Source organism: Papilio machaon, chromosome 13, assembly GCF_912999745.1.
Source record: "Papilio machaon chromosome 13, ilPapMach1.1, whole genome shotgun sequence".
Taxonomy (NCBI): Eukaryota; Metazoa; Arthropoda; class Insecta; order Lepidoptera; family Papilionidae; genus Papilio; species Papilio machaon.
In genome coordinates this window covers 546,069-564,087 of record NC_059998.1, presented here as the reverse complement: position 1 = coordinate 564,087, position 18,019 = coordinate 546,069, and the positions used below count along the sequence as shown (strand labels likewise).

The 18,019-nt window shown below is 36.8% G+C and overlaps 1 protein-coding gene across 1 annotated transcript; it reads left to right on the top strand.

Moving 5' to 3' along the window:
• The first annotated feature begins 4,628 nt into the window (after positions 1 to 4,628).
• LOC106719301 lies at positions 4,629 to 16,646 on the top strand. The gene is made up of 18 exons (XM_045680603.1): positions 4,629 to 4,663; positions 7,301 to 7,444; positions 7,971 to 8,095; positions 8,293 to 8,468; positions 8,694 to 8,827; positions 8,977 to 9,170; positions 9,414 to 9,602; positions 9,705 to 9,847; positions 9,948 to 10,099; positions 10,307 to 10,488; positions 10,613 to 10,785; positions 10,913 to 11,319; positions 13,173 to 13,362; positions 13,593 to 14,005; positions 14,451 to 14,620; positions 14,785 to 14,894; positions 15,928 to 16,078; positions 16,211 to 16,646. Exons 2-18 carry the CDS (start codon positions 7,303 to 7,305, stop codon positions 16,631 to 16,633), a joined length of 3,474 nt encoding a protein of 1,157 aa, XP_045536559.1. The 5' UTR covers positions 4,629 to 4,663; positions 7,301 to 7,302; the 3' UTR covers positions 16,634 to 16,646.
• Positions 16,647 to 18,019: the final 1,373 nt, after the last annotated feature.

Genomic DNA, 18,019 nt, shown 5'->3' with positions numbered 1-18,019 from the left:
TTTCGTTTATGAAATAAAGTGTTTTTTTTGTATATCTATGGTATTTTAGTGCTATGTCCACTCTTGATTGTGCTAACATCTATAGTGAGAGAAAAAACAGCTTTTCACCCCCCATTTTAGGAACAATTAAAAGACGTGTGTTTTTTATAATAATCTAATATATAAAATTCTCGTGTCACAGTTTTCGTTCCCGTACTCCTCCGAAACGGCTTGACCGATTCTCATCAAATTTTGTGAGCATATTCAGTAGGTCTGAGAATCGGACAACATCTATTTTTAATTGTTTTTTTAACTGCGCGCGGACGGAGTCGCGGGCGACAGCTAGTTTTATTATAAGTCTTATAATTTATATCAAATAGTGCCAGATTTGTTTTAATCTGTGTGTTTGTGAAAACTTTTTTTTGTCGCTACAAATTTGTTTTTTTAATGTAAATATATATGATGTATTATATGAATATATCTTTTCGTGTATGTCTGTTTGTTTGTATACAACAGTGTATTTGACTTGTGCTGCGACATAATTGTTTCACTCAATATTTTATCAACATTAAGTGTTAATTTTGAGCATTATGTAAATATAAATAAAGTACTATTTTGCTTTTTGTGTTTTATTTCAATTATATTGTAACAAAAAAGTAATTTATATTTTTTTACATACATAAAAACTCGATGATGTTTTATTTGGATGGAAAAAATCTTGAGTCGTAATTTTTTTTTTCATTTAATTCAATAACCAGATAACGCAACGAGAACGGATTTTAACACAATGGCTGACACGACACTATCATGTCACAATAAAGCAATCACACTCGTGTTCATAGAAACATTTGACATTGAATTTAACTGAATTGTATATTATCTTAGTTAACTATTCGAGTATACAAATCTATCTATATATATAAAAGAAAGTCGTGTTAGTTACACTATTTATAACTCAAGATCGGTCGAACTGATTTAGCTGAAAATAGATGGGGAGGTAGCTTAGAACTAGGGAGACGGACATAGGAACTTTTTTATTTTGTGTGCATTTTTTTTATTCCGCGCGGACGGAGTCGCGGGTAAAAGCTAGTCATTTATACAAGTATTATGAAAATGAAAAAGATTGAAAAATAATTAAGAGTTTATTAATTTAAATATTAAGAGTGAATTATCCAGGAACCTCGCATTAGGCGCAGCCTGTATTTACAGTATGTATCGACAGTCTGAATACCGCTATAGTACATGTATTAATTCAGTGCGGTGTTTGCTAGTCGCCGACTAAGTTTTAATTTATTCAGCTAACTGCCGCCAGGCACGAGACCGACTGATTGCCATGCCTGATCACACCTACGTGCCGGTTCTTGATAAGGAAACCATTACGAATGTTTATTGTTACCTATTTTCTACATGAACCTATTATGAAGTATAACGAAGTTCAAAGATGTGTAAAGTCAAGCAAACCGGACTGTTGGTTTCTGAGATCGAAATCTCTGGATAAAATATATCGTCATCCTTATCATTATAGACAAAATTTGGGTCATGGTGATTGTTGACTAAGGTCTTGTTACTCCTAACTCAGTGTAGGCTCGACTCTTGTAGGAACTTACATGAGCTGTGATGTAGTATGTTTGGTTTAATAGAAAAGTATAATACATATGTTAAAAGAAATAATTTCCATGTCTTGATATAAAAACAAATGCTCATGTACGCAGTTCGAAGTCAGATAAGCTTGAGTGATGACGACATTTGTAATTTAATCAGACCATTTATAAGCTATTGATTCACTTTAACTGCTATAGTTGAATGGAAACATTGTACATAGATTACCGATGTTTTACTATCCTTTAATTCAACGCATAATGTTGCAAAAAATATAGTTAAACGAACGTCAAAGTCAAAAGAGTACGTTTTCCTTTTAAAAATGTGTCTCCGAAACTTGAACGCTATGAGTATTTTGTTAATTTGCCAAGATCACATTCTGAAGTCTACGCATAATCATATTTCAATAATCATGATTTCTGGTAATGTCTAATATCGGCGTGGAATATAAAGAAAAAAAAGTCGCCCAGTAGGGTTGTTGACAGGCAGGCGGCCGGCCATAAAAACTTATGCCAAAACTCTAAGGTTTATAAAACCTTGTAAGCCGACCCCACGTAAGTAAGAAAAGGCCAGGGAGATGATGATAAAAGGAAAAAAAAATTAAAATCTTTTTAAGCTAAAATATAATTGAAAAGTTGACTTTTATGTTTTTTATGGTTAGGCCCAGAAAGTTTTATTATCTTAATATTATGTATATGTTTTATACATAGTTTTCAGTAATACATCCGCATGTGGTACGGCCTAAAAAACTTGAGCGAATCAGCTAAAGCCTTGATGATATCTTACTAATGACATAAATGCGAATGTTTAGATAGATGGATGTTTGAAGGTATCTCCGGAACGGCTCAACAGATCTTGATGAAATTTGGCACATATTTATTTATTTATTTATTTATTTACATGGCAGACTTACAGCTAGAAAACAACAGTATTATAAACAAGATAGTTAACATACAGCTAATTACAAGTCCACACTTATAGCATTGGCTTAGTTAATTTGTCAGTCAGCACAGGAAATATAAAAGTAAGTAATTAAATTTACTGCTCAAGTTATTTGAAAAAAGCTCGGCTAAGGCAACTCCTCGCTGAGGACACACTAGTTGCAAATGGGTCTATATCATGCTTCTTGCACAGTATGTTGAAACTGGAGCTCGCACGCACCACACACGTATTCTGCCTGTAGTTGGTTGACGCATACGGTACGCTTATGATGGGATTGTATCGACGGGATTTGCTAGGTACGCTAAAGTTGATTTTGGATAGTAATTCCGGACAGTCAATATAATTTTTTAATATTTTGTGGACGAACATAAAATCGGCAGTCTCACGACGGTTGATAAGCGGCAATAAATGAAATTTTTTACAAAGTGAGATGTAGTCTTTAGAGTGATAAGGAATTCTTTGGTGAAAGCAAAGGAACTTAATGAATCATTTCTGAATATTTTCTAACCTGTCGATATATTTATGGTATCGGGGATTCCAAATTTGCGACGCATACTCTAGATGGCTTCTGACGTAGGTACAGTAGAGTATTTTAAGAGTCTTAGCTTCAGTGAAACATTTAGAAAACATTAAACATTTTTTCATGTAGAACATAGTCTGGAAGAACACATAAGCTACCTATTGCGTTTTTTTTAATTTTTTCGAACGGAGTCTCGGATGACAGCTAGTATGTCATATTTCACAGGATAATAGATGAGAAAAAATAATAAAACGCTCATATTTTAAACACGTTTTTATAAAAAAATAATGGACGGATGGAAAATCTGAATAATAATTTAATCTTAAATTACATTATTTTAAACAAAGAACGTCGCAAAAGCTTTAACACGTTAAATAATTGCGCATACATGTTGATAATGCTTAAGAATTTGTAAGTTGGGTGGCCTTAATAGGTTTTTAATTTGAGCTCGCGAGGCGGGCGATGCGATGGTACGAAACTTGCCTGATAGCAGCTGCCCTGATAAGATTCCTGACACGACTCCTCACTGCAGGAACAATGGCCGCCATTACATAGATCTATTTGATAAAGCTATTGTTACTTAAGTGTATTTTGGAAGATCTATTGTTTTATCAGTTAGCTGTCTGTTGCTGGCTGCTTAGTCAGGGATATCTATTTTTTTATTTGCTAGGCAATGATGTCTAAGATCTTATAATACCTAGTAATTTACGTAACACATTTTACGTAATCTTGTTTACGAATCGGTTATTTTTTTAAATATCACAAATAATATGTACACTTTCTTTCGATCTTAAAATGTATATGATATGATAAAATGATGGGAAGGGGAAGTGGTTTTAGTGGAGAAGATTTTGTAGGGGGTGCATAGTAAGGGGAAATATCTTTTTTTGTGCATCCCCTCCTCTGTTGATTAAAATTACGCAATGCATCTGTCACCCCAGATTTTCAAGGGCACCGATCGCTTCACTATTACGACGAATTCAGGTGGCCAGTTGTTTGGCACCTTATTATTTAAAAAAAATCATATGGAATCGTAGCTAGTAGCTTTTCAGGCTCACATTCCATGATATTATCTGATACTTGTTTTAATTACAATTCTATTGACTAACTAGTGCAACTAAAGGTAGCATCTATTAATTCTCCTTTTATTCAGCCTTTCGCTTTCTATATCCATTCATTTAGCACTTTCATTACGATTTACCTACACCATATAAATCACAAATATCATACTTATGTATTTTACAATCATTATTATAAAAAAATATTATCGAAAAACAAACAAAAAGAACGTACCTATTGAGGTAAAATAAAGTAAAGATGTGTAGACTATTATAATTCAAAACGAGCAGCGAACACAATAGTCATCGTTTGTACAATAGCCTATTCGGCTAAAAGCCGCTTCCGTGCTCCCATGCGCGCCAAACGTAAACCAAACACTCGTTTCCCGCCGCGCCTCGAGTTGGCTGTATACTTCATTGCCAGTGTTTTGAACAACAAAAAAAAAGTTTACTTCGCGCGGAAAATTTTGACGTTTTAATAAATGTAAAATCAGTTTACTTTTGTTTTTTGTTATATTTTTTTTTGTATACTTGATGTGTTTTGGATTCAAGTTTTATTTGTAAGGTAGGTTTTTAAATTATTATGTTTGTGTGGTTTGAAAAATATAAAGAATATATTATAATTTAAATTATAATATATTTTATTCATACATGAGATTTTCGGACTACAGTGACGTTATTTTACACTTTATGAGAAATTTATAACATTTTTAAGACTTGTTAAAGTTAAAAAAGATTTTTCAATTAATTACTTAATAAAAATTACTGCCTTGAGAGTCAGTGTTCATCGTTTTAAAAAAGGAATTAAAAAAATAAACACACTACTCAAAAAACTGGCCGCAGGCAGATAACGAATTAAATTGTTTCGTTCCTTTTACGAATTAACTCAACCATTAAGCTGATGAAAATCAAAAGTTAAAACGAGTTTTAAATTAAACGAAATATCGCGCGGCGATGCGCCATACTTCTGAAGAACTACACGGAGTTATTTGAGGACATAAATGTGTTTGATTTGTCCAGATCTTCAGTTTACGGACGAGCTCACAGTTAAAGAGGCTAGAAAAACGAAGTGCGCAATAGAATTTTGGTTTTTATGAAGATGATTTTTTTTTGTACTTCTTTCTTTCTCTCTTTATTCGGAAAATGTATGTTTAACATTTTGAACATACTCTATAGTGACATATTTAAGTTTTTATGTATTATATTTAATCTAATATTTTAACTTTATTTTATAATTGACGATTATAAGTGTTAAGAAATTATTTTTAATGGCTTTATAGTGTAGGTATTTTATGTACAACAATTAAACGAGTGCGTCTTCGATATCTGATTAACTGGCGAAATTAATGTTTGACATATATACTTTAGTTGAGAGAGTTGTAAGACCTATATGTTACCTCCCAAGTGGTGACGATAAGATGGCCCCATATCTACACTAAGCGATTTTTACCCTCTCCCATTTTATGCCTACTCGAGACAATTGCAATTTGAAAATACGACTAACATCTTAGTTAACATATGTTGTATGTTAGACGCATCTAATGTACAATGAACGTAGCAAATAGAAAAGTAGGTTAATGAGTGGGGCAAATGGTAGTATCACTCAGGGTGAGCTCTCCCGACCTCTGACGGGGTAATTACAGCTGTTATAAAAGATCGTTGTTTACACTCCGACTTGTAAGACTTGAATTCTTTTTCTATATATTTTTTCTTTTTTTTTTTAAACACTGAATGTGGCCGAATCTATATACTACGTTTTTTGCATGCAGCCAATGCTTGTGCCTTAATTTACCTATGGTGTAGAAGTTAGGTAATAAGAGTGAATAACAGTTCTCTAACTAGATTAGGGTGGATCACTAGTTAAGTATAATGTACGTATATAGTAAACTCCAAAATAAAATTACTCATGCTATTGAAGAATATGGAAAATTAATCATTAGTAGAATTTGTACTAAGTCATCGTTAAAACAATACTGGCATGTGACTTGTATAATAAAAAAACATAATATATTCTATTAAATCAATTAGAGGTAACGAAAAAGCGATGGTTAAAGTGTTACCGTCCACGGTCATCAGTAAATCACCACAATTATTGTCATCGGACAAATGACGAGTAATTTTTTACTTGAATTCAAACTAGAGACGGAAGGTCGCTAGTCGCTCGCCTGTGACATGGCCGTTTCTCTAATCGAACGATATTATGTCGACAAAAATTTGTAGAATATGGTCACCGGACTTACGCCATTTCATCAAGGGTGGGACTTCGTTAGACTTGACACTTCTTTCTCTTGATGAAGTCTTAACCTTGCGGAAATAAGTCTGGGGATCATGGGAGCTAAGTACATTATAATAAATAGCAAAATATTTGCCAGAAATATTTAAACGAGGTTAAAGATAAGTCAGGTTAAGTAAGTTTTTATCGTTAATGAGTAAGACGATAAGTGTAAAGTTAATTCATGCAGAGCAAGGCCAAGAGGTTTTATGTCATTATCCACTAAAACACTGACATTGTGTCGGTTTGTCACTGACTGTGAATTTCCAGTAACGAAATTATTGTACAAAAAATATTTTGTTTGCTGTGTCAATATTTTTGAATTTTTTTCAACTTCGTTCATAAACTATAATGGTACTAACCATAAGAGCTATAATACAGCACATTGCACTGAAATGGGTAGGAAATAAACGTCCTCGACTGTATAGACAAAAAATGAACAGTATTAGCATAATACATTTGTAGAATAGAGCAGTAAACAGCTTCCCTCACGGTCACCTGTGCGCATGAACGGCGTCAGATAAAGCGCTTCCGGCGGACGCTGTACAATCGCAGTCGAATACGACTGAACATTGTGCGATACAAATCATTATAAAATAATTGATTTTTGATTTAGAATGACCGGTATTCTTTTCTCAGTAAATTGTACAGTAATTTTCATCGCTAGGTACAAGTTGACATAATAAAATTAAACGTCAATGAGGCGTTACAGGCAAAGGGTAATGCTTGTTCTGCATTTTAGCATTGTATTTTTTCAGCTTGTCAATCCACCTAAAAACACGAAAAGTAGTAAAAGATCAAACTTCATCCTAACTCAGTAATGTGTCAGCACCGATTAATATCAGACCTGTCGAGATTCATCAGGCTGAGTAATTACTGTGTACATGATCCACACTGGCGCATATATTATTGTATGGCAATTGCTCACAGTGATGGGGTCAGGAGCATCCGGTCTGGCGGGCGAGGTGCCGGGCTCGGACCTGCGGCTGCCGGCCTCCGGACTGCGCTTCTCTTTGCACCAGCTGCGCGCTCTCAACTCATACCTCGATATCTTATATGAGGAGGACCAAAAAGGTACCAGAGAACCATAAAAATACCAGAAGACCATTAAAATTTATGGGTAAAGATGCTGGTTGAAAACAATCTGTGAAGCAAATTAATCTATACAAAATGTTTTAAAGACTTTATATTTTTACAACCTTAGTAATAAATCTATTCCTCATTTCCATAGAGACAAATAACTACTTATTTATTAAATGGATATACAAACTTAGCATGTATAAATATCGTGACTGAGAAGTACTTGACAATGTAAGCAAAGGGGGGCAAGGGAATGAATACAATGAGCTATTATGGTGATTGTGATGCACAAATAGATATAGTACGTGTCATATTAAAGCAAGTTTACGTTCGACTGCACTGCACATCTTTTTTTAATAATGTCTTTAGGACATAAAAGAAAATAATAAGTTCGAAAATTATCAATTGTTGAAGATCGATGTAGGAGGAAGCCTACACCACGGTATACCTGTAGGGGAAAGATTAAGAATTTTTTAAGAAAATAAATTTTTTCACTGTATTATGTCGATATGAATTGTAGGTCGTATAACAACGGAGATGGAGTGCATAGTAGAGGGCATCGTGCAGCGCATAGTGGATGGTGCTGGGCAGAGGGACCCGCGCTTCAGATGTTGTCATCTTATCGCATTGCATAGAAATAAAAAGGTGCTTTTTGTAGTAATTATTGATGTGTTTGTTCGAGAGGGAAAAAGAGAGAGAGAGAGAGAGATTGAGAAAGAGAAAGAGAGATGAGTTTTTCAAACACAGGATGATAAGATATATTGTAAAATATTTATCACTACTATTCCACCTAATATTAATTAAAAGGAAAATGTAGAACTTTGAATATAACGTATGCACAGATGCGATCTCGTTCTCTGGAGTACCTGGTGACGTTGGATGCTCTGCCGACCTTGAACTCGGATAATGTGCACTGCCGGCTGCAGGAAGGGCCCGACGGCTATGGCAAGGTCTGCCTGACGGGCAGGGAGGCCGACAAATGGGCAGAGTTCCTGACACCCACAGGATATCTTTGCAGGTCATTACATTCTGAAGTTGGACAAATATGTCTCTGTTATCGAGTTAGATTTCTAAGTATGACTGTAAAAGAAATTTTCATGTGAAATAACTTTCAAATTTGAAGATCCTAACAAGCGTCTTAAAAACAGAACATATCTAAATATAGAGGGTATTTAGCGATGTTTTGTCTGTTTCTAGACGAAAATGAAGTCTTTGAACCCTATATGAATGAATGCTCTCTCAGAGACAAGGTGGTGGAGCGCTGGGTGCAGCTGTTGGCGCGGTGTGCGCGCGGCAAGGGGGGCGGGACGTCTCGTGTCCTCAGCGCACGCGCAGCCGCGTACGCGCGCCCGCAACGATACTGCTATTTGGAGACCGGTAAGTCTAATCTACAATAGAATTGCATATGCACTTTGCTACCTCTTTACAATTTTCCTAGGAAAATTGCAAGCGGTCTAAGTTCATGATATGATGATTACATAAAAACCTATTATAATATTGTAACATTTGGTATTTAAATTGTACAGTATCTCAGCAGAAGAGCTGCGAGCGGCGGTTAGCCATAGTGGAGGGCGCGGCGTGGGTTCTAGTGCGTGTGGGCGCGGCGCAGGCTGAGGCCAAGCTGGTGCTCTGCGCGCGCGCCGCCGGCTGCAGCTCTGCCGCCGCCCGCGTGCCTCTCACACACCCTATGACTCTGCTGCACTATACCGCCGCTCAGGAGGTCAACAAATCATACTACATGCAAGCCACAAAATTCAGCGAAGGATTAAATGAAATCCTTCTGTCTTAATACCACAATCATTACTTGAGGCAATTCCATCGATTTGTTTTAGAGTTTAGTTGTAGAAAGTAAGCGCGGTGGAGTTAAATGATCGAACAAATTGGCAACTTCTGTTATGTTATGGGCAGTTTTAACCAATATTATGTATGCTCCGGGTAAGAAATTTGTCACTATATGGTGTAGGGTTACTACGCGGCGGCGGTGGGTCCCCCCGGGAGCAGCGCGGGCGGGGAGCGAGGCGCGCTGTGGCAGCTCTGGCAGCCGGCGCTCGAGGCCGCGCTCGACGCGCACTGCTCGGACCTCTCCACACTGGCCAGAGTAGCGGGAGCTCTGAATACTCTCGTTGATAATATGCGCGAAGGATCTTACCAGGTTAGTCGGCAATTCTGTTACAGAAGTTAAAGAATTTCTTTGGAAGCCTCCAGTTTCTAAGATAACGAGTATTTGTTGGTAGAGAAAGTGTTTATTGAGCAGGGTTCTACACGTCTACTGAGTCGGTACATGGCGTGGTGTGCGCTCCGGCGACGTCTCCACCGCGTATCGCAGCTGCACTCCGTCGCCGCCAGGAGCTTCGCCGCCGCGCACGCATCGCATCATCTACTCTTGGTCCTAGACTCGTGAGTTATTTAATGAGGACACCAAAGCACAGCATTTAGTACACTTCTTACTTAAACTTTGACTTGTTCAAGAGCACTTATGTATGTGATAACTTGTCAGGTTGGTACAGACATGCGAGCGGGGCGGGCTGGCCGGGTTTGTGTTCCCCATGGAGCGCGCCAGCCTGACCCGCCGCGGTGCACGAGACGGTGACTGGGCGTCCGACGCCGTTTGCATCAGGAATTGTCTTTTACATCTTCAGAAACTTGCTGGTCAGTTAATGTAGAAGGATTTTCAAGTTTTTTTTATCCTCTATTGCATTCAATTCTGCTGTAAAACATATGTTAAAGCGGGTAATCCCATAACAATGCGAAAGTATTGATGAAATAAACAAAAAACTTATCTGTATCTTTGTATTTTGTTTAACAAGTTTGCAGCGCAATCATTTTATTGGTACTTTTGCTATTGTTTTCTTGCAGTGGGAGAAGAAATTCAGCGATCACCTTCAGAGATATTGGAGAGTGCGCTGTTCAGTCGCTGGGAGAGCGTCAACAGAGAGTCCAAGTCCTCGCTCGCTGCAAACAGCTACAGTCCGCGTCAGCTGCGGTATTTGAGCCGAGTAGCCAACGAACTGATCAAGTGCAAGAACATGATGGCATATGTAAGTATGACACAGGAATCGGTGCCATTCAATGGATGTAAGCTCAATCTTTCTGACCAGAGAACCAACGTTGACATCATCGGGATATTATATGAACAAATAAATGTACTTGTCGTGTCTGTAGGAAAATGAAAACGCATTCAAAGCGAATTTGATACAAGCCACATCACAGCACCAGGAGTCCATTGAGGAGTTGGTGTATGTCCTGGCGATAGCACTGGACCAGGCGCGGGACGCTTACCTCAATAACTTTCAAAGGAATAGCGGGGAGTTTGATAAGGAATTATCGGTTTACAGGTAAAGTTACAAATTATTTTTTGCTTATTAACTTTAAAATATAACCGTTTTAAAGAGAAATTGAACCACGGCTATGGTCTAAGGAGTATAAAAATACGATATTGATGATGTTTGTTTATGTAATAAGGTCGAAGAAGTGGAACAAACTAAAAGACTACTACGACGCATCATCAGCGTGCCTCATAGACGCGGCTAGAAGAGATCCAGAACTTAGAAAAGAAGACTTATCTGATACTAATCTCATGAAACATGTCCTACTTTGGTTGCACAAGGGTGTGAAAGAAGATAAGAAATATTTAGGACCAGTTTTAAAACCTTACCTCGATAGTCTTTTTGAGGTTTCTATAGAAAATTGCTGGTTCTTGGAAGAGTTTGATGCTAGGAAATGCGAGGTAGAGCAAAGGGGTCTGGAAGAATACTGCTTAGGAGTCCATAGCGGAGAGATTGAGCCGTGTATGGGATTGTTGGATGCTGCTAAAACAATGAGCTGGGCGAAAGCTATGGTCGACTTTGTGGACAGATTCCGTCATATAGGTAAGAGTATTGCTTTTAATAATAGCTGCACAAGTTCACATATAAATTGTGTGCTTAAAAAAAAGTAGTGCTTGATGAGAACCTCATCAATTTAAATATAGCCAGCCTTTAATTATAACTATCGTTCAAGTTGGTAATTCTCCTTAATTTCGTCCATCTTTCGTTCAATACTTTCTCTAATTTATACGTGATATGACTGTAAAATTTCGAATTTGGAGTGAAAACTTAATAGAATTTATGTAGGTCTTTTTTTAACAATAAGTTAGGTAAATAAACGACTGGTTTTACCTCTCGTCCGCACAATGGAACTCGTAAGGCAGCACTCGGCCTACATAGCTCTCCAGCTTTGTGCCAGCGGGCGACAGTCAGGACGCTTTGTGCTAAGCTGGGCTCTTTTTGTTCTCTAACTGTGCCGTTTTGTATGAAATACTTTTGATAATATTATTTGAATCTAGTAATTGCTTAATGTAGGTTAGCTTTTACACTATAAGTTAACCAAAAAAAGACATAGTTTCGTTATTTTTGCAGTTTGCATGAATTTTTGTGGCATTTTTGATTTTCTTTCCTCATTGTATTTGTCTAGTTATTAAAAGTACTCCTATAAAATTGGAGCGCGAAGAGCCACATTAACAAACCAAACGGAAAACGGATAGTCGATTGAAATCCTGTAAGATCAAAATTTCAACGTAGCACCGCCCTGTGTGCGAATGCATTTATATTTTAATATTACCAGTTGGAGTTGAGCTCGAGAGAGAGCTCGCTTACGGCGGTGGTACTCAAAGATAGGGGTCAAAGGTGGCTGGTGAAAACTTAATAAATGCACTATAATATACTGTTGATGGAAGCGCTTTAATAAACGTACTGATTAGAAGAAATATTTGAAAAGCGATACTCAACTATGAGAATGATTTGACAGCAAGAGTTTTGTTCAGTTACAAGTCAATATTTTTTTTTAATTGAAATCTACGCAATGAAAGACTTATGTTAGTACTAACAGAAAGAAAACAATTAATTAAGAAAAATTAAAGATAATCGAGCGTGGTTCAAAAGCTAAAGTTGGCTCGCTGTCATATCGCACAATATACTCAACATTTATTCGCTGGCCATACCAAGTTTCCAATACGGAGTGTGGCAATGATCCTCTTCTGTCCTGTAAGGGTTACTTGGCTTTTGGGATTATCTACTTTTAACAGAGGAAAAACTTTTAAAATGTTTCAGATGCGAAGTCTATTTAAGCAAACAACTAAAAATGTCATGAATAAATTTAGTTTGAACTGATGAAACATAAGATAAAACTTTTATATATATATTTAGTATAGCTCATTTTATAATGCGATAAAAGTACTGGTAGTCAATTTTCTTAATGGTGTTTATGAAAAGTTACTAGTAGTGTATTCATTGTTATAAATATAAAATGAATTCGTGAATACACCCCTGTTTGTAGTGTTTTCCCTTGGGAAATGTAACTTTCAAAAAGTTCAGTTGTAGCAAAGCTTTCCCCTTGATTGAGGCGATATATCTGCAGCTAGGGGATGCAGGGGTAGGGACGTTTAGAGGTACAACTATCTACATTCATAGCTTCATTTATTTATTAGCTGCTACTTGCGAGCAAGTGTTTTCATAGCGTAAACATGAAATGCTTTGATAACTCATTAAAAATGTTATTAAATTATCTTAACCTTCTTAATATTTGAATAGTGTAATGTTATGTAAATTCAATAATTATTTTAATTCAAGTAAACCAAAAATTGACAAGTAAACGGTTAATATTCCGCAAACGTGAAATGAAGAAAATAGAGCCACTGAGAGACTGCTTCATATATTTAGTATTAGCGTGGTTTTGTTAATACCAGAGTTCCGGCTGGTGTTCCCTACTGGCGAGGGTGTGGCGGTGTCGTGTCCCGTGCGGCTGCCGTCGCGTCGCGAGCACAACACCGCGCGGGCGCTGACCCTCAGCCGCCGCGACAAGGCCCACGCTAAGATAAAGCTGACCAACAGATGTGTGCTTGCCGCATTCCACTCCGCTCTACTGGGCGATAGAGGGTGTCTTATTTACCTATTCTACCAATCAGTAAAAAAACAACAAAATTGACTAATACTTAAAACTCTAAGAGAGAAAGGCTCCGGGCGATTACAACGAAACTATCTCATGATTGATGAAGGCCGATGCCATATATCACCGGAGTGTTTTTTAATTTCTACGTACTATTTTGTTAACACATTCAAACTGTTGTACTTACAATTATTAGCATAAAAATATACAATTTTTTTAGGTCCAAATCAAGAAACATGCGACGTCACGAGAGCTCCGAAGAAATACTACGCAGTGTTAAATCAGGTAACTTCTGGAGGAACAGCACTAAGCCAGACATAATTCCCTCCAGTTCTGTTCAAGACGTGTCCACTCTCGACAACCTATCGAGAGTAAGAAGATCACGAAGAAGTAGACCGGCTTCTTACGGCTTTCCAGAAATCTCCATCACAGATAAATCTGATAAGAAGACCTTGAGACGAAAGTATCATACTCTGAAGAGTTTAGTATACACTGAACCAGTGGAAAGCATTAAAGAGTTAAAAAGACGGCCGAGGTCTGCCGGATCTACTGTAAGGAACAAAGAAGCCCTGAGTAGACCAAGTTTGCTGGAGACGCTAGATTTTATAAATGGTGTAAAGGATGCGTTATATGGTGAGTGTTTACATTTTAAATTTGTCCACTCAATTTGTCTATTTGTTTGTTTACTAATTTTGACATAATTGACGAGAACGATATGAAGGTGAGTGTAACAAATATTCGTGATAGGTCCTCAACTCAATATCGATATGAATTAAAACAAAATGAATTGTTCCACGTTCCATATTAAAATAATTAGAAGAAAACGTGTCAAGAGTTTACTCGAAGTGTTTTAAAAATCAACGGCTTGCATTTTCATCACACTTAACATTTTAAAACGCAAAACAAAGAAAATGTGAAGCAATATTATTCATTTAATATCGAATATTTTCATATTTCTTTTTCATCAAAAGAAGCATTTTTAATACAGACAGCAAATTTTGAAAGAAGTCACATGTTCCTTTTGAAACTTAAACACAGCAAACTTCAAATTATCACAGTAACATTTATGCATAATCAGAAGAGTCAGGCACATCGGAGGCGGAGGATTGCGGATGGTCGTACGAGGAGGAATTGCTGCTGAGCGGCAGGTCACCGGCCAACCTGCTGGCGGGTCTGAGCGCGCCCGAGCTGCTGCATCTCGCGCTCGGGGACCTCGTCTCCGGCTTGCTGCAGCGCGGCAAGTTCACGGTGAGACGAGACACGTCTACCTCTTCTGTTTTAATACTGTCTTTGTCTATTATTTAACGTGTTTTACTGCGATAACGCGACCTAAGTTAAACATTTTTGCTAATCTCAGTCTAATTTGAAATGTTAGTTGGTTGTCAAAACTTCTACAAAATGTTAATGTCCAGATCCTACAAGAGCTGTGTTCGTATCTGGGCAGTAGCGGCGAAGGCGCGCTGTTTGCGCTGCACCGGCTGGCGCGCGCTGCTCGCTCTAGAAGTAGCGAGAGGGCTACCAAGTTAGTATGCTATTACAAATACAAGTTCACACGATATTTAATTAAAAAAAAATAGCGAAAAAAAAAAACTAACAATTATCCTGGAAGATATGAGAGTAATGAATAAAGACGAAGTCTTGGTATTTCACTTGTTACTTCAAGGTTGTGGTGGTCGCAGACTTGAACTCCGCTCAACAACATAATGATCTAAAAGTTAAAACCTAATTTCATTAGTTAAGTTGTGAAGGCTTAGACATATTTGTGTTTGTAATAATGTTGTATGATGGGTACAAATTGATGTAATAACATCTTACATATATAAAAGAAAGTCGTGTTAGTTACACTATTTATAACTCAAGAACGGCTGAATCGATTTGACTGAAAATTGGTGGGCAGGTAGCTTAGAACCAGGAAAAGGACATAGGATAATTTTTATCCCGTTTTCTTTTTTTTATTCCACGCGGACGGAGTCGCGGGTAAAAGCTAGTTAATAATAAAAGCATCTCCGGACACAAATAGCCACCACCGAACACATTGTACGATTTATTTGGCAAACTCACTGTAATATCTGACGTATCTAAACCTTTGTCGGATACTGTTGTAATGTGATTTCCGGAATGAACGAACTCTGTGTGGGATACTAATTTATATTTATTAACTCCTAATTTATCTTGTAAACTGACTACTACCAAATATAATTAAGCCTGTAATAACATAATACGACCTAATACAATTCGAGTTTAGTTTTTCTTCTGCTACAATACAGTGTTACATTTTAGTATGTCATCAAAGAATACGCAGTGTAGATGAACTTAAAGCACGAGCAATCATTTCAGTTATAATATAGAAAAGAATGAATATGAAATGGTCAAAAGAAACATCTAGCACACATAAGAAGGAAAAGTATATTAACAATAAATTGATTTTGAATATAAAAACGTATATACAAGGAGGTCCGTTCACATCGATAATATACAAGCAAAGTGTTTTGATTAACTTAATATAAAGTTTATTGTGAACAATAAAGTTGTATTAATAAAACAAGTATTTGCAGTAACTGGAAGTTACCGGAGTCAGTAGATGACGCGAGACAGTCGGTGCAGACATACCGGCGTCGGTCACCGGACGACGTGTCCGGGGATGAGGCGCATGCGCAGCCCCCGCAGCCTCCACCACTGCCCCGTAACCTCACCAAAACAAATAAGGTCAGCAACCCTGGGGAGATTTAATGATTACTAAAGCAGTACTTTAGTGTGAGGAAAATCAACACTTAGGGACCACTTATTTAACTATATGTCTGAAGGTGGCAATTAACCCTTAATAATTTTATTTTGCAGATTCCAAATCATTATCCAGATTACATATCAGCAAAACGTCTCCAAGATCTAGAGAACCATCTTAATTATCTCGAACAAGTTAAATCTCGTCTAACATTACAGCAAAATTTAAACTACCCTCAGAATTGTACCGGCATCATAAATCCTATTTACGACATCAAAATGCCAAAGGACAAGTTCGCGGTGAAAAGAACGAAATCCCTAGGCAGGACATTTAGTTCTAGACATCTAGGTTTAGAAATAACAAGATATAACCTAACTCTAGGTCCTAAGTCTGGGAAGAAGACCAATGATGTGGTGACCGCTATGAATGGCACTAGTGGAGAAACTGGCTTAGATCTGAGGAGTCACTTCTTCCAAAGATATAGTACTGAAAATGTTGTCGGCGACTCTTATAGAGTTAGCAGAGTGACGGTTGACTAACATCTTATATATATATATAAAAGAAAGTCGTGTTAGTTACACTATTTATAACTCAAGATCAGTCGAACTGATTTAGCTGAAAATTGATGGGGAGGTAGCTTAGAACTAGGAGACGGACATAGGAACTTTTTTATCTTGAGTGCATTTTTTTTATTCCGCGCGGACGGAGTCGCGGGTAAAAGCTAGTTTTATATAAAACTGACAAAATTATCGTTAAATTTTTATATTCTCATTATTAGCGTTGCCAGGCGTCCGGATAAAGCCGGACATAGGTAGGCGTTTTGATTGCGTGTCCGGCCAAAATAAACGGTTGTCCGAGCTTTTGTTAGGCTTTTTACATTTCCTAAACGAGAGTGTACTTAGACAAAATTCTAAATAATATAGAGTGTCCGACCTTTCTACCCAAATGTCCGGCCAAACTGGCTGATCTGTCCGGCTAACAGGTTTGGCGAACTGGCAACCCTACTCATTATCAAAGATTTATATTTGAAACATGTAATGTGTAAGTTTTTCTTTTTTTTATTTATTTATATACTCGTATACTGTCTATTTAATGTTGTGTAAGAGTACATAAACTTACAATATACTTAATATTAACTTTATTTTAATATGTATGTTAGATTACATATTTTGGGATAATCTTAATAAATGATGAAATTTAATAACATATTGTTCATGTAATTTTTATAAGTTGTTTACTTTTTATCGGCCAAAAGATAAAAACAAAGTAAAAATTTATGTTGTTTTATTTTTTGTAATCTTACTAATATTATAAATGCGAATATTTGGATGGATGGATGGATGTTTGTTTGAAGGTATCTCCAGAACCGTTCAAAGGATCTCTATCAAATTTGGCATAGATGTAGATCATAGTCTGGAAGAACACATAGGCTACTTATTATGTTTTTTTTAATTGCGCGCGGACGGAGTCGCAGGCGACAGCTAGTAAATAATATATGGAAGATAACTGTGTGCTGGTGAAATTTATATTTAGATAAAATTGTCATACTGACAAATCTGAAAATATAAATATTAATGGACAGTATTAAAATAAATAGCTAAAACGAAACATAATACTTGTGATGATAAAAAAGTATAGTACGTATTTTATTTTGCAAATCCAGAACAAGAGTAAGTACTGATCTGTTTAGTAGAGACAATTTCCATGTACTCAAAGTAGCTTTATGAAAGTGAAACACTTAAATTTAAGGCTAAACAATCTATTACAAGTAAAGTATATAATAACTCTATATGTAAATAATAGTGCAGCTGTATAAAAGTATATGCCAGTGCATCTGTACTGTTAGATAAATGTGAGCTAGGCGATGATTGAGTAGCGTCCGCCTGCCAACCTTGGCACCGCCTGTTCGCGATATTAGCAAATTG

Coding starts and splice junctions, on each gene's coding strand:
- LOC106719301 (XM_045680603.1), top strand. CDS start 7,303: ATGGGGTCAGGAGCATCCGGTCTGGCGGGCGAGGTGCCGGGCTCGGAC. Junction 14,006..14,450: donor TGTAAAGGATGCGTTATATG/GTGAGTGTTTAC, acceptor ATGCATAATCAG/AAGAGTCAGGCACATCGGAG. Junction 14,621..14,784: donor TGCAGCGCGGCAAGTTCACG/GTGAGACGAGAC, acceptor GTTAATGTCCAG/ATCCTACAAGAGCTGTGTTC.